At 51.0% G+C, this 15,588-nt stretch overlaps 1 protein-coding gene across 2 annotated transcripts in view; it reads left to right on the plus strand.

Annotated features, from left to right (window-relative positions):
• The window catches only part of ARHGAP26 (Rho GTPase activating protein 26), a 155,695-nt gene that overhangs the window by 37,856 nt on the left and 102,251 nt on the right, over positions 1-15,588 (plus strand). For both annotated transcript variants that reach the window (XM_029997869.2, XM_029997867.2), the window contains exon 11: positions 8,089-8,167. In XM_029997869.2, coding sequence (XP_029853729.1) covers positions 8,089-8,167 — 79 coding nt within the window. The remainder of the gene's footprint in view (positions 1-8,088; positions 8,168-15,588) is intronic.

Consider the following 15,588-nt stretch of genomic DNA (forward strand, 5'->3'; position numbering starts at 1 on the left):
CTGCAGTATTTTTGCTGACATGGTGATTTTTTTTCCTATGCCTTGAGGATATTTTTTTTTAATGTGAAAATCAAAATAAAACTGGGAGGAGGAGAATCCAGCCACCACAATAGTTTTCTTCTGCAGCGTGTTCAGAGGCAGCTGAACCTTTCCTTGATGTCTGGAGCCTGCTAGGCATGGGATCAAAAGCTACTCCAGAAATATGCCTACTAAATGTAAATAATGGCAGGGGAGCGGCAAAGGTGGGGAAACCTGAGAAATTGCTCATTTCATGTACACGTTCCTGCTGCAAGAGATTGCCTCTGCCCAAGAGGACAGCAAGAGCAAAAAACATGAAATAAAAGGCTGGTTTTCCCCCCAATATACAGGCAACTCTGCATATTTTTGGTATCAGAATTTGTCATCAGTTGTCTAAAATAATGGTTATTTCCAAAATAGTTAAGCTAAGAGGAAGAGCAGGCAACAGGTTTTGCCATGGCCGAAAGAGAGTGTGATGTGCCCACCCTGTCTCCCCCTGACTGGGATAGCCATGCTGAGTGTTGGGAGATTTGGCACCATCAGGGCTTCAGGTGATGCTGTCAATGGCCAGGGTTTGCTGGAGATCACCTTCACCTTGCCTGGCACTTGTGATTTGGCCTGTTTTACAAAGCGGTGTGTATCGAGGAATGGTTTCCTTGCCAGCCCGGGATTATCAGGGATTGTCAGCGTGTGGATGCCACCCTGCAGCCGTCCTGCCGAAGTCTGTCCTGGCTTTGCTGCATGGCCCTGGGGACCATGGGCGACCTGGAGCTCCTTGTGCAGAGGTGCCTGGTTGGAGCCAGAGGTGCTGGGGCTCACCTGGGCACCACGGGGAGGGAGAACTGTGCCTGCTGGTCGGGAGCTCAGCCAGGCTCGGGCAGCAGGAGGATAATGCCTCTGGAGGCATTGCTTTCCATTTCGTGCTGGAGGAGATAATCTCTGGCTTAAGGACTCAAGCACAGGCAAAAACTTCAGCCCACACTCTCCACCCAAGTCTGCTGACCACAAATGATAGGATAGCTTTGACCAAAGGCTAACTGAAGCAGTGTCTGTGTCTGTTTTTGCAGAATGGAGAAGGCTGGTTTGTGTAGTGGGCTTTTTGTCTCGGGCTGGTTTTTTTTGGGGGGGTGGGGGTGGCTTTTTGTTTTGTGTTTGTTTATTGTTTCTACTAATAGAGAAGTCAGAAACTTGATGTCTTGTTCTTCAGCCCCATGCAGGAAGTCTGGATATGATTAAGAAAAACATCCCCAAGATGCTTCTCTGTCTCACATATGTACTGTGTTTTGACTTACAGCAGTTTTCCCCTTTGTTTTCTGTATGCAACTTCTAAATGAGAATTAGACTTGTAGCCAATGTCCTGCAAGAGTCAAGTATCTCGTAACTTGATAGGTTCATGCAGTCACCTTTTGTTAAGCCAGCCCAGGAGAACACTGTGATACTGAGAAAACCACATGCATTTGTGGTGTTCAGAGGTAAGGGTGAATAATGCCACCGGAGTGCACTCCTGAAGTTTGAAACTGCCTTTCAAAAGGTTAGCTTGGAAATAGGTGGATTAAGAGAGCAGGAAGATTTTTCTGTACACATCGCTTGCTTCCTATGGACAATTAAATTGGATTGTCCCTTCTGAAGTACGTGTGGACCGAGAAGACACTGGGCTGCATGTGTGCCTTCCTCAGCTAGAGCAAGGGGCATTGCTTGCTGCTGTGGGTTTTGGCACATTTCAGTTTGTGTGTTCCCTCTGTATCTTCCCAGATACGCATCCCGTTGGTGTTTGGTTGGCTTTTCTGGGCTGTCTGCTGCGGACCCCTCCGGAGCAGTGTCACCCACTAGGGATCCATGGGCTCTGGGTTGAAACCTGTGACTGTGCAATGTACAAAGCCCATTGATGCCTCCAGCGGTGCTCGATATGTGACCGGTCGCTGCCTCCCAGCATTTGTGTCCGAAACATCTCTTACTGCTGCAACAGATTACACTTAAATAACCTTGCAAAGGCACCTGCAAGCCGGTGTCCGCGTGGGGCTCTGCGGTGGGTGCAGGTAGCCCGTGCTCCACTGCAGTGTTGCTCTGTGGATTTCAGTGAGTTACTTGTGTGCCTTGGTGCCATGGGGGCAATGTTAAGTCCACTTTCTTCCCAGGCCTTCCTAGAGCCTTAGTTCTTTGTGCACAGAGTGGCTTAGTTACCAGTTTGTTTTATTACGGCCTGACAAGTTGTGTCCATCTTACTAACTGGGGTAGGAGGAGGAAGGAGCGCCGGTGGTGCTTGGGGCCAGGGTTATTCCTCTGTCTCCTGCTGGAGCTGGCAGTATAAAACCCATATGTAGTTATAGTTTGCTTGTGTATCAAATCCCATGCTAACAGCCACACACACATATAAGTACATATGAGGAAATTTCACTTTCTACTCAAGTCTTTTTATCTCCTATCACCATAAAATTTGCGTAGCTTTTCAGGCTCTGTCCCTACTAACTTGCACGGTGTTGTAGGTTGCAGTGTAATCCCAGTGTTGTGGTGCTGACACAGACACAGGAGCGAGGGGACCATCGTCCAGCTCCTGGTTTGCTGTACAGCCTAGAGGTGGCAGCCTCGGCTGGTTCTTACCCAGTTATGTTCATCAGCACAGAAATGGGCTTGTTGTCAGTGTTGCATTTTGGGAAACTGGTATACATGCAACATGGGGTGCAGGCTTGGAGCTTTTTTAGTAACACCCAGAGAAGCTGTTGCTTGTTGGGGGGGGGAAATTTTGTTTTTTCTCCTGTAAGGATGATTCAGCACTACTGAGCTGAAAATCTTAAGCCTGATCTGTCGTTACAACATTGCTTCCTTTTCTTGTTGTCTGATAAGGAGATGCTGAAGTTCCCAATGCTGAAGACTGAAAAGCCGTGGTACAGGTGTTTGTGAGAGGTCTAAGAAATCCCTGACACTGCATTTGCAAATAGTTCTGATTTTCAATGTGGGAAGTTAGGTATATTTCATTGCTTTGTTACAGCAAAATTAGCCCCAGAATGGTGTTCTAGTGTCTGGCTGAAATACATTCCCAGTGTGATGGATACTGTGCTTTACTGTTAATGCTCTTTTTTTCTGACTAAACTTATTTGTAGTCTCTATGCATTAAATCAGTTTTGTAAACAAGGTAAACAGGGATGACAGCCAGTGTCTTACAAAATGAGCCTTAGGAGGAGGAGTATCTCGTTTGGCTGATAACAAAGGCTTTGTAATTTAGGATAATGTAGGTCATTGCTCTGGGTCAGAAGCGAAGCGCTTCTAATACCAATTGGCTTTTATGGGAACAGGAGGTATTCACAATTTGGGGGTTTTGGTGTCTTAGCTGTTCATAAAGGCAGTAAACTCTGCACATAATGCTGTTCCCCTGGGCTACCGCCTGTGTGCCCCCAAGGTGGCTGGCACCGCGCTCGGTCGGGCTACGCAATGGTTGGCATCAGGGTGGGTGAGCTGCGATGCACCTGCCCAAGCATTTCCCTGACCAGATGGTTTTCATTAGGTAGGTTGTTGGCCTTGCTCTGGGTACACACTTTACAGATCTGCGTATTTCTTTCCGAGTGCCACCCTGACTGCGGCAGGGCATGCTCCCGGCTTCCCAGCGCCGGGGCCGGGCGGCCACCCCACCTCTGCCAGTGTTCCCAGTGGCCGGCCGGCGGCTCTCGCCGGTGCTTTGGACAGCACGTGCAATACAACTTGTACTTGTTCCTCTGCTGGTGTCGCCTTTCCAGTGACCTTTTAAACAAAGCGATTCATGGGGTTTTCACAGGCGCGCTGGCAGCGAGCAGATGAAGCTCATTCGCCCCTCGGCAGCCACGGAGACCCACCTCGGTCCCTGCCCCTGTGGAGCGTGCTGGCAGTGGTTGTACAGACAGTGCTTTAAGCTATACATTGACAAGTGAGTCTTTCTGAATTCAGGAACAAAGTCTCCCCCTTATTTACATCTTTTCTCATCTTCTTTTTGGGGCCGCGTCTGGGTGCTGGTGCCTGGACCAGCACCCCACAACTGTGGGGTCCTGCCTGGGGTGCCAGCAGTGTGTGGGTACACTGCTCTGCTCAGACCGGGACTGCAAACTTCTCCGTGTGTTCAACTCCGCTCAGCCCTTGAGACCCTGTTATTAATCCACTCTCGTGTTTTTTCATTCAGCAGTTTAGATCGTCTCGGTATGATAAGCTGCTACAGGAGTTGAAAGTTCTTATCTGTTTCTATTGCTTTCATTATTTGTTTGTTTTTCTGGAAGAAGGAAAAGCTATTGGACTTTCTAATTTTCTCTGCGTGCTTAGTCATAGCTCCTTAAAACCAGGCTGTTTTTCACAAAAGCTGAGATATTGAGAAAATTCAAATTTCCTGTATGGTCTCATATGGAAAAATCTCTTTAGTTTTTAGATTGTAGCATATTGAAAATATACTTTCTTGCAAAGTGTTTACCGTGTTCTACTCTGGTCTCATGCTCCTGCATCCACTCAGTTTAGAAATAGATTCCTTCTGATCACAAAATGTCCTATTCCCCACCTTGCATCCCAGAAGAAGGCAAAGGTTTTTGGTGCCTGGAGGTTGAAATGTATGATGCAGCATCTAGTAATGAATGAGCAGGTCCTTTATCTTGTTTGCCACAACAGTTCATGTTTGTGCATCTTAGCTGTCGGGTCCAGGAGGGCGTCCTGCTGTCCCGATGCGACAGTCTCGGGGCTGGCTCAGGTGGGCAGACCCACCAGGGTAAAGGAGGCTCCTCCAGCGTGTGTCCGTGTGCATGCCACATCAGGCTTTGGGAGGGGATATGAGCCACCCAACAGCAAAACCTAGCTAAGCTCCAGTATTCAGGATCATTTGTGTGTTAGGTGAGGGAACAAAGACAGATCTGTTTTGTTTATCTTTTGGGAAAGGAAGTCAGAGAAGGGCCTTCCTTTTCGCAGGCTCTACGCTGAATAATTGAGATATCTGTAATCGAATGAGCACACTTTTGGAAATTGTTGATCTTCAAGGAAACCCTGTGAAAATGAGGCTGGCTGCGGACAGTGAGTCAAACATGGCTGCATGTTGATAGCATTAGTAGGACGCTGTTTCAGCGCCAGCCATACTACCTGACTATTAAGCACGTGGTACCCCGTGGGCATCGTCCAAATAAATAGTGAATGAGGCGTAATGTGTGGGGTGCATTTTAAATTTATCACAACTAGGAGGACAGCTCTGCTCAGGAAAGTGGTGCAATGGATGCCTTGGCAAATGAACACTGTGGGAGGAAATGCAGAGCTATTTGCAATGTAAATAGGTTTTTAATTCAGTTTCACAGCCCCTCCCCTCATGCTGTTAAATAAGTTTGACTTTGAAGTGAAGCCCAAAGAGTTGTTATCTGCTCAAAGGCAGAACAAACATTTACATGTTATCACCTTTTTGCCCTGCGCATGAGGGAACCTGGCATGCCAGATACCAGTATTGTCTCCCTAGGACCTCGTTGCTTTGCTGGGAGTCCACTGTCGAATATACCGTGAATGAATGGTTTAAATTTCTTTGTTTTAATGTCTCGACTAAAGAGACAGAAATCCCAGTATTTCCTTTTCCCGTGTCTCCCTAGTTGAGCTAGAGCCTTCCCAGGGCTTTCTGCCTGGGATATCTGTGCCTTCAGCAGCAGCTTGCCTTAAGCTCAGACTTAAGCCCTGGCTGGAAGGGGGTGCAGCTGAGACCTCTGGTCACCCAAGGAAAAGCCTGCTCCTGCTGTGAGGGAAGGATTTGCTGTCAGCCTGTAGCCAGTGCCACTGCAGCTCCTCAGGTACCAGGGACTACTCTTGAATCTCTTTGCACAACGGGGAGCTTTGTTCAGTGTTTTGAAAATATTTGGTGTTGGATGTTGAACGTTTTGTGTCTTAAATGGGGTGATGGTTAAGTGGTTTCCTCTTCTTTTCAAAATGAGTAAACTTCCAAACCACTAAGCTGGTGAGTATTGACTGACTCACCAATGGGATTAGCAGAGATCAAACATATTATGTCTGGTTTACTTGGACCTGGGACTGTTGCAAGCCTGAATGCACGGCTTCTGCTGGTGAAACAGCGCTAAGCTGGTGTGTGTGTGCCGAAAGCCAACTGTTGGGGTTGGTTGCATGGGGAGCGTAGTTAGGGAGAAGGGTTAATCCTATGTTCCTTGCTCGTAGGTACCACAGAAGCGACAGAAGATGGGCCAAACCCACCGCTATGAGAGCCCCTGTTAATGTTTTATTTTCTAACAGAGGATTGGCTCTTATCAAGGACCAAATGACTTTTGCACAGTGTTGCTGCAGCTCACGTTCTCCTACTGAATCGCTTTTGGGAAGTGCAAGTTAGAAATTACCCCTCTTCCCAGGCCTTATCAGTTTTTGAGCATTTACTACTGAAAAGAGCCTATGTGCTCTGCTGAATGCTGTCCGCAGGCGGTTGGCAGATCCCGAGGTTAAATCACTCTTCCCACCTTGTGCCACAGCAGCCCGGTGCCCCGCAAGCGGTGATCCTGGCTCTCCACTGCCTTTCTGGAGCCGCTGTGCTTTGCCGTGCATGGGAAGAGCAGCCTCAGAGGTTCTCTGCTGTCGTACTTTCAAGGGATGAAACCCCATAAGCATTACTGCAGAGGGAGCACCCATAACCACCCCGAGCATGCCGAGTCGCGCAGCGCTCTGGCCGTGCCTGCATCTCCCCCATTGCCAGGGCTTCTGCTCACTCTCCTCCTACAGAAATAGCTGCCGTGCTCTGCTAATGCATCTGAAAATAGCCCGGGAGGAAGCAGAATGACTAGACCAAACAAACAGAACACATCTCGGCTGTCTCACTGAGCCCTGGACCTCTGCCTGGTCCCCCAGGTGCTGTGCGGGGTTTGCTGGGAGCGGCAGCGGGTCGGATACAACTGCCCCTTTGGTGGCTGGAGACCCGTACCCAAAGGTGCAAGGCTGAGGAGGAGGCATAGGGCTAGCTAGGCTTTTTGTGTCCGGATCTGCTGGCTGCAAGATGTTGAGGATGGAAAGCCTGACAGGTTGCAGCCAAGTGAGATGCAGTAAATCGTCGGCCCACGACACGACCCGTGGGAGTACAGCGTTGGCTTTCGCCCTCTGCGGCATGTTCCTCTCTTGTGCAAACACACAGCCACACCTGAAGTTGTGCAAATACTCTCCACCGTGTTAAATCCATCGTGACCTCGGTGGTCATGCTTATCAGAGCTAGATAATTAAGTTTTAACTCCTTGGATGGAAGGGGCAGTCCAGGAGTGGACTTAGGGTCCACTTAGGAGTGGTGGAGGTGGTGTTGGCCCTGGGGCGAGGGCTGGACTGGTGGTGTCCCCTAGCTCCCCGTGCTTGCTTTGCTGGCACTTGGGCCTGTTCTTTCCCCTTCTCATTAAAATAAATAAGCCAACACAGCGTTATTTTTTGGAGGCTGGATTTACAGTGCAGCTGTTGTGTATGTAACACAGGCAGGGCCGGGCAGGACCAGCCGGTGCAGGAGCGAGCACCCTGGGGCACCCCGGGACTCCTCGCAGCGCCCCGCTGCAAGGCTGTTGGCAGGGGCACACGGACCAGGATCGCATCGCTGCCGTTGCTGCATGTAACATCAGTATATGGATGTGGGCAGGGAAATGGAGCAGCCCCGCTGGCACAGAAGTGTCAGGGATGAAATTCTTCACGCAGCAGAAGGTCCCCCCCACGAGCCGATGCTTGGGGTGGTGGTGGGACGTGGGGGGCTGGGATGTGTGGGTCTCCTGCTTGCTTGGTTACCTTCCTTGCCTTCTCCTGCTGTTGCATGGACGTGCTTCGCCCAAGCGCAGGTGAGCTGTCTGGCTAAAAGCCAGAGGAAGAATTTGGCATCCAGCTCTCTTACACTAAAAACACTGAAAATGGGTGTCGATTGTTGGAGATACCCTCTGCTCATTTACTGGTCCTGGTTAGGACCTGCAGGGACATCCCTGCAGAGGTCAGGCTGGGCTCAGCCCCATGCTGCTGGGGCCTGGCGAGGAAGAAGGTTCTCCTCTTTCTCTCTCTCTCTCATGGGGAATTTATCTTTGTCGTCTTTGTTTTCCATCCTGCAGTTTATTTATGGTGTTCCCTTTGTCTCCACAGGCCCGGCGTGATCACGATGCAGGCACTTTCAGAAGAGGACCGAAGGCTGTGGATGGAAGCCATGGATGGCCGGGAACCGGTGAGCAGAAATATTAGCGAAAAAGCATTGGAGAAAATTGTGGAGAGCTTTTCGTAGCCTGGGGCAGATTATTTGCTGTGAAGCAGGCTGTCACGCAGCGCCTGCCAGCCGGTGCAAGAGCTGTATCCGTGGGGCAGCTCACGCCTTCTGCCAAGAGAATAGTTTAATCCCTTGGTTAAATATTTGAGGTAATACTGTATCTCCTATGCTTGGATTGCTTGAAGGTGCAGTGGAAAGGAGGAGGGTAGGCTTGGCCAGCACAAACACGCTGCTGTGCTGTGCTGAAAGGAAAACATGGCAAAAAGAGCAGTGGAAGAAAATACGCTGTAGATTTCCAGGGCTTTTTGAATCCTGCAACTCATCTGGCAGCCGTTTCTGGGTCCTGCAGAGAATGGCAGATTTCGTATGAGCGGAGGAGGGCAGCCCCTGTTCCCCGTACTCAGCGATAGTCTCCTCGCTGCTGTGTTTGCTTCTGCCATGCCAAAGCTGCACAGGCTTCCTCACCTCTGGAAGGGATTATGGAGGTTTTCAGAAAACTCATAGTTGTTGGGTTTTTGTTTTTTAACGCGTATGCAAAATTTACTGCTGAGCTTGAAGAGTTTCGGCTGGTTCTGACTGGGTTCCTTTGGAGGAGTGCTGGTGCGGGCACCGTGCGTCGGTGGCACGGTCCTGCCTGGTTTCGGCGTGGCGGCCATCCAGCAATGAACGGCAAACTCAGCACCGCCGAGCAGCCTTTGTACTCAGAGCGAGACTAGACTGTGGGCCTCTGTGCCTCAGCGTGGCCAAAAGTGTAGCAGGATACGAAAAGAAACTTTGCGGATAGCTAGAGCAGCCAGGGCTGTTACGGGACAGCCCGTACATTTTTGGAATAGGTGTCTGTGCTTCTGGGCTTGAGTCAGGCTCTGGCAGTCGGAGGAGAGTCCATGTGGGGAGCACGGTGTCCTGTCCCAGCACCGCCTCACTGCCACAGACTGGTACTGATTTGAGCAGACCCACTCCCCCCCCCAACCACCGCCAAATTGACGAAAAGGTCCTTGTTTGTCAGAAGAAGTGTTCCTTAAAGCCAGGTGAGATGTGGATACATGCGGGCTGTTCAGTGAGTGCTGGAAAGCACATGCTGGTCTTAGTCAAGCAGCTTGCTTTTGAAATGTGCAGCGGTTCTGTATGTGTGAGGGTGCTGCCGTGTATTTCAGGTAAAACATTTCATTGTGGATTACAGCCAGGTCTCAGCCTGGAATCATAGATCCAGTGGGTAATTCAGGTGGGATGGGACCTCAGGAGGTTTCTAGTCCAACCTTCTGCTCACAGCAGATTACTCGGGGCATTGTTCAGTTGGGTGCTAAAGACATCTGAGGAAGGCGACTGCTCAGCCTCCTTGGGCTCCGGCTCTGCTGCTTGAATGTCCTCCTGGAGGAGAGTTTCTCCTGATACCCAGTCTGAACCTCTTCTGTTTCAATTTACACCTATTGTCTCTTGTCCTCCTGCCATGCACCGCTGTGAGGAGCATGGCTCTGTTTTTCTGATGCTTTCCTCGTAGGAAGGGTGCCGTCAGGTCCCCGCAAAGCTTTTCCTTCTCCAAGCTGAATAAAACCCGCTCCCTAACAGGGCACGTGCTGTGTAGCTTGGACCAACCACTGATGGTCATCACAGCTCTCTGCCACGTTGGTTTCCTCCCTGCAGCAAAATTGTCTTTCTGGGACAAAAATGCTCAGTCACACCTGCAGACGTACCATTTCCAAGAACAGGCATTGTGCAGCGTGCAGGCACAGAGGCAAAAAAGGACTGAATGTGTGTTGTGTGTGTGGGACAGCCTCTGCTCCTTTTTTCTGTCATGTGTTGAAAAGGTACCCTTGTTTGGGGGAGCCAGCCTGCTCCTCCACCTTGGGTCTTGACCTGGGTGGCCCTGCCCTGGGGCAGCTTTAGTGGGAAGACACTCAGCTGTAAGGCGTACCAACCTTTCCAGCTCCAGCGTGCAAGCTGTCTTCTTCCCTCCTAAATTAACCCCTACCTTGATTCTGGTGGCACCTGGAGACAGGATAATATTTTCAATTTCTTCAGAAACAAAATATGCATTTTTGCTCCTAGTCCGAATCAAGCCTTGTCCTCCTTCAGCCTGCTCACCTACTTCCCACTGCCTCACCTCCGCTGAGAACTGTCGTTGCAAGGATGCGAAACCCAGCCACCTGCAATGGGAGCTGCATGAATACAGTCTTCCAGTTGCATTTTGACCTGCTGATGTTACCAGGATTTGGCACAGCAGCAGAGCCAGTCTGTTAGGATCGGGTTGCAGAAGCACAGCCAGAGATTTTGCGTGCTTGTAAAGTGCTATACCTGCGAAAGGTGCTATGAAGTAACCAATGCAGGACTGCCTGGATTATCCTGTTTCAGAACCTGGTTATGTGAACTCCTTCAAAAACACACAGGTCTTCGTGCTGTCGCCTGCATATTTCTATTCTTCCCTATCATGCCCATCAGCTTAGGGTAGCTTGCTCATCCAGCACGTCAAGGATCGTTGCTGCACATTAATGCAATACCTCATGGCACTTAAATGCTAATGGTGTTTAAACCTGGCCTTCCAGGTGTGGTACGGGAGCCATGGGAATGAAGCCTGTATGGAAATGGATCCAAGAGACATTTTACTGATGGAGATGGTGCATGTTGACAGACAAGGTAGCTCCTTGTCCTCAGTTATCCTCCGTGATCCATCAAAAGTGTAGTTGTTGGTCTGTTCTGTTTGGGTTCTTATCTTGCAACACCAGGGTGTGGGATGTTACCTGCTCTGCAGAGATTTCCTTGAGCAAGAGACAAGGATTTAACCTTTAGACTCCTGGAATTGTCCATTCTATGCTTTGACTATATTTTTGTAAGCAAAAAACCCCTACTGGAAAGAATGCCTGCTTTTCCTTTGATTTGAATATTGAGTGTGGGAAAGATTGGCACAGTGGGGACAGTAATTCCATGTGCAAATTCAGGCTGTGGAGAGATTAAAGTGGACTGGAGTTTGTTTCTTAATTGTAATTAAAAAACTAAAACCAAATGTTGTATTACATTTTAATAAGATCTAAACATAGAATGTGGGCTGCATTAGCCAAGACATTTGTCACAACTTGAAAAGATTTATTATATATCTCACAGTCAAAGCAGTCTCCAGATAGCTATCGTCAGTCTGTTAACTCTTACCACTTGTTGTTAATTTGGCTAAAACCCCTGTGTTGACTTTGGGTTTTCTTTTATGTTACAGAGGCTGGAAATAGGAGAAAATACTAACTCCGTAACAGAGCAGTTGCATTCATTTTTGTTAGGATATTCAGTATAAGTTTCCAATGGTTTTTCTCCTCTGGTGATGCAGTTTGCAAATGTGGTGGAGGCCAGAGTGATTCTGAAACTTCATTAGAGCCTAAGTCAAGAATAAAAGCTGTATTGGCTCATAGCGGTGGCTGTGGTAGGCTGTAGGATTAAGAGAGGCGCAAATTAGGCTGTTTGTTTTGTGGCAAAGAACTGAACAAGATAAGCATTTTAGTAAGGTTGTGGCTTTGCTTGCCAAGTCTGCAGCGAGCATGGCAGCCAAAAGAGAGACGTCGGCGTCAGCGGTTCCTGCTATTACCTTCCGAGCAGGTCGGTAATCTTAGAAATTATTCTCACATCAGTGAGGGCAGAAGTGGGGTACTGGGTTTGAAGCGTTTGGGACATGAAAACGTTTCTCCAGGAAAGTGAGCCTCGCAATGTAAGGGTATGTAGAGTGTTAAGGATATGAAACGTGTTAGATCATATCCCTGTTGAGGTGTATTAATCCACTGTCAGTAACCTTGAGTGGTGATGGAGAAGTTAGTGTTACATGGCAAATGCAACAGCCTGTGATCCTGTCAGAGGAAATAAGACATGGAAGGGATCTGAGCAGTGCTGTTCTGGCATTCACATCATGCTGTCCCTTGCTCGATTTCTTTTGGTTTTCTTTTTTGTTCTTTAAAGCAATACAAGTCTATAAAAATACAGCCAGCATTTCATATCGGAGTTGGTTTTGTTAGTGCTGTACAGCCGAGTGCACCACGGGCTGGGGTTGAGCAGTCAGTCTCATGCCTTTGCAGGGGAGGGAGGGAGGACTCTGAAATGGAGACATATCAACAGCGCTTTCTCCTTTCCTTCTCCCCCCCTTACCCTCTCTTCGGTTCTTTGACATAATCTGCAAGTTCGCAAAGGCAAGAACAAAGTCCCTCGCGTGCTTTAGGAAGCTTGAGGCTGGTCCCTGAATGGAAAGGCAGCTCGGCAGAAGCTGGCGGGTTTTGTCCTGGGACCTCCCAGGGGTCAGACCTGTCGTACTGGAAGGGCCCTGTTCCTCTTGGCACTTCCATGACGTAGTCCTTGTGTGATGGAGCTCCATCCTCTGGAAGGAAAATGAGGTTTCTGCTCCCGTTCTGGAAGGCACTTCCAGGACCTCACTGCTCTGACGTCTAGACACCTTCCAGGGTTTCTCACCCACCCAGGTTTAGTCATGTCTGCTCCTCCGAGTGAGGCCACTGGGCTGCACGGCCATTGAGCCACGTGAAGCTGAGTGCCATGGGGGACAGCTGAGTGGTAGCGCCTGTGAACCTGCCCAAGAGCTCAGAGCCTTTCCTCGGTGGCGGCGGGTCTGATGCTGCCCCATTTTGCAGGGTGCCAAGGGCTCTTGCTTGCAGCCAGCAAGGCGCTCGGGGTGATCAGACGTATCTCGGTGGGCACGAAGGACTCGATTCCCTTTCTGCTGCCGCCTTGGAGCTGCTGGCCACGACCCGGCTCAGCAGAGCCCACCTCCTCCTCGGCTTCGCGGCTGCGAGGGCCACCCTTGCCGGGGCCGTGGTGGCCGCCGTGGCGCTGGGCGACCGGGCGACGTTGCGTCTCGGGTGTTTGGCCTCACGTCCGTACCGGTCGCGCTCCTCGTGGGCGTGCGGGCAGCACAAAATGGAGCGGGGCGGCGTGGGAGGAAGGCTGCGTGGCTGCTCTCCACTAGATGGCAAGCGGAGACCAGCCTGCTCGTTGCACTTGTGCCCCAGCGGGGCTAGGGCAGCCCCCCTGTGCCCCCAGGGGCTCTGCGGGCTGCCCGGAGCTGCCCTCGCCCACCCGCCCGCGGGGGCTGTGGGGCTGGGGGACCGCCGTGCCCCCGCCTCCACCGCAGCCCTGCCGCCCGGCTCCCGCGCTCGGCCGGGGCCGTTCGTGCCGCACGGCGTGGGGAGAGTGCTCGCTTCCCAGTTTTGTCCCCCAAACCCGGCACAGCCCCACATCGGAGCCGCTTCCCTCCTCTGTTCCTCTCTCTTCCTTCTCCGGCTGCCCCAAAACGAGCAGCTGATAATTCTGGGGGCGGGCAAGTGTTTAATCACGGTAAACTGAGGCGAGGTGAGCGCAGACCTTCAAAACTTGTAAGGTCTCTCGGCTTCTCCCTCCCTCCTTCCCCAGCCACGGGGGTCCTTCCCCTCTCCTGTCCCTCCATGGCTTCCAGGCCTGAGGCTGGGCATTTCCATGGCGACCACCACCACCATCTCGCAGTCACTCCGGTTTGGGCCTGGGGTGTCCTGGGGGCCCTTCCCGGGGTCCCTGCAGCGGGTGCCCGGGTGCCCTGCTACGGTGGGGCCTGTGCCCCCCTCAGAGCCGGCCTGCGGCGACGGTCGATTTGGTTTGGTGAAAGAAACAGGAGCGAAATAGCCGGCAGCTGGCAGCATGGCCGCCGGTCCTGGCGGCCGCGGGGCAGCAGCCTTCCCCGTGGCATTTCCCCCGCTCCGGGTCTCCAGCGATTCCTCCGCGTGGGCCGCACGGCGCCGGGTGCGGCGGCCCTTCCTCACCGTCTCCGGCCCTTCCTCGTCAGCTCCGGCCGTGCGCCGCCGAGGCCGGCGGCGGTGGGATGACGGCCACCAGTGCGGCGTGCCGGGAAGAGCCTCTGAAGCTCCCACCGCCGCGGTCCCGGTCCCGGCCCCTCGGCCGCGCTCCCCGTCGGACAGCTGTTCGGTGGTGCTGGAGCTCGTTCGGTGTTGCTGCTCTGGAAATGGAGAGTTGTGTTTTTGTAGCAAACGCCAGCGTTAACAACAAAGCCCAGCCTCGCATTCCTGTCCAACATGCAGCACCCTCGCCTCCCGCCTCCTCCTCAGATATTGCTTCTGGGAATTCTTTCCGAAATTGTTTTTCATTTTCCTTGTCTAATTATACAAAATGGTGAGAGATTAATTTCCCAGTGGAAATGATGTCTTTTGAACTCAAGCCAGTGCTTTCAACCTCGGCATTCCTGTCATTTTGGCTCATTCAAAAAATAAATTAACTTGGAGGACTTCAGTCCCGACACCCGTGCTGCCACGGGGGTATGGTTGGGCACCAACCACATGCCTTCCCAACCTTCTCAGACTGCGCCGGGACTCACTGGAAGCTGCAGATCTGCTTTATCATTTTAATTCATTTCATCTCTGACTCCTCAGAGGTCACTTTCTTCTACTATATTGGTTTTGGTACTGCACTCATTACCTCTGTAGGTAAGTGTTTCCAGCAGAGCTTGAAAAACCCTCTTTGACGGCGATGGGGACCAGCGGTTTGTGCTTTGGATGCAGTGTTCACAGCTGCTGCCGCACCAGCATCAGGCAGGACTGAGGGACCAAGCACTTTGGTTACTGATCATGTCAGCAGCACTTTTCTCTGAGGATACTGGCTGTAAATTGGTAGTCACTGAGAAAAGTGAATTATTAGAGATGGTAGAAAAACCTTCACCCAGAACGTCTTTGACGACAGATGGTGGTGTTTGGCTGTTTGCATGGGAGAGCCTGTGGGTGAGATGTCGGAGTGATCATCGTGTTTGCTCCTCCGATGGTCTCCACGGTTTGGTCCGTGTCTGTCTCTTCAGCTTGTTTCCTCACAGCCTTTTCCACGCTGATCTTTTTACCCTCTCAATCCCACAGACGTGTGTTTCTGTGGGCTTTCCAGAGAAGGATGGTTATTTGTGTATGCTTTATCTTGCAGTTTTTTCATGGCCTTCATCCTGTCTGGGTTTGTTTGCTTATGGCAAATTTTTTCTTTCTGTTCTGTTTTCCATGACCTGACTCATTCCAGTTGCTGCTTCTCCATCTCTCTGTCTTTCTGTCTTTGCTGAACAGAACATTTTTTCCCCGCTCTGCACCCTCTCAATCTCTAAGTTTCTTTTGTTTGCTTTTTCTGTTCGCCTCTAATCTGCTCTCCGACCCAGACAACCTAGTGAACTTTCCCTGAACCGAAGCTGCAGTCTTGCCCGTGCTCTCGCACCGCCTGGGAGCATCCGAACTGCCTCCGAGAGCAGCACCTCTGTCTCGGTGGAGGTACATCACATGCAGCTGCAGTGATGGTGAGCCCCACTGCTGGCTTGGCAGCAAAACCTGGCCCAGCGGAGCTCCTGCTTGGCTTTTTTGTGTCCCACAGTTCAAGATTTTTGCCCCCCA

The sequence above is a fragment of the Aquila chrysaetos genome, chromosome 22 (assembly GCF_900496995.4).
Source record: "Aquila chrysaetos chrysaetos chromosome 22, bAquChr1.4, whole genome shotgun sequence".
Taxonomy (NCBI): domain Eukaryota; kingdom Metazoa; phylum Chordata; class Aves; order Accipitriformes; family Accipitridae; genus Aquila; species Aquila chrysaetos.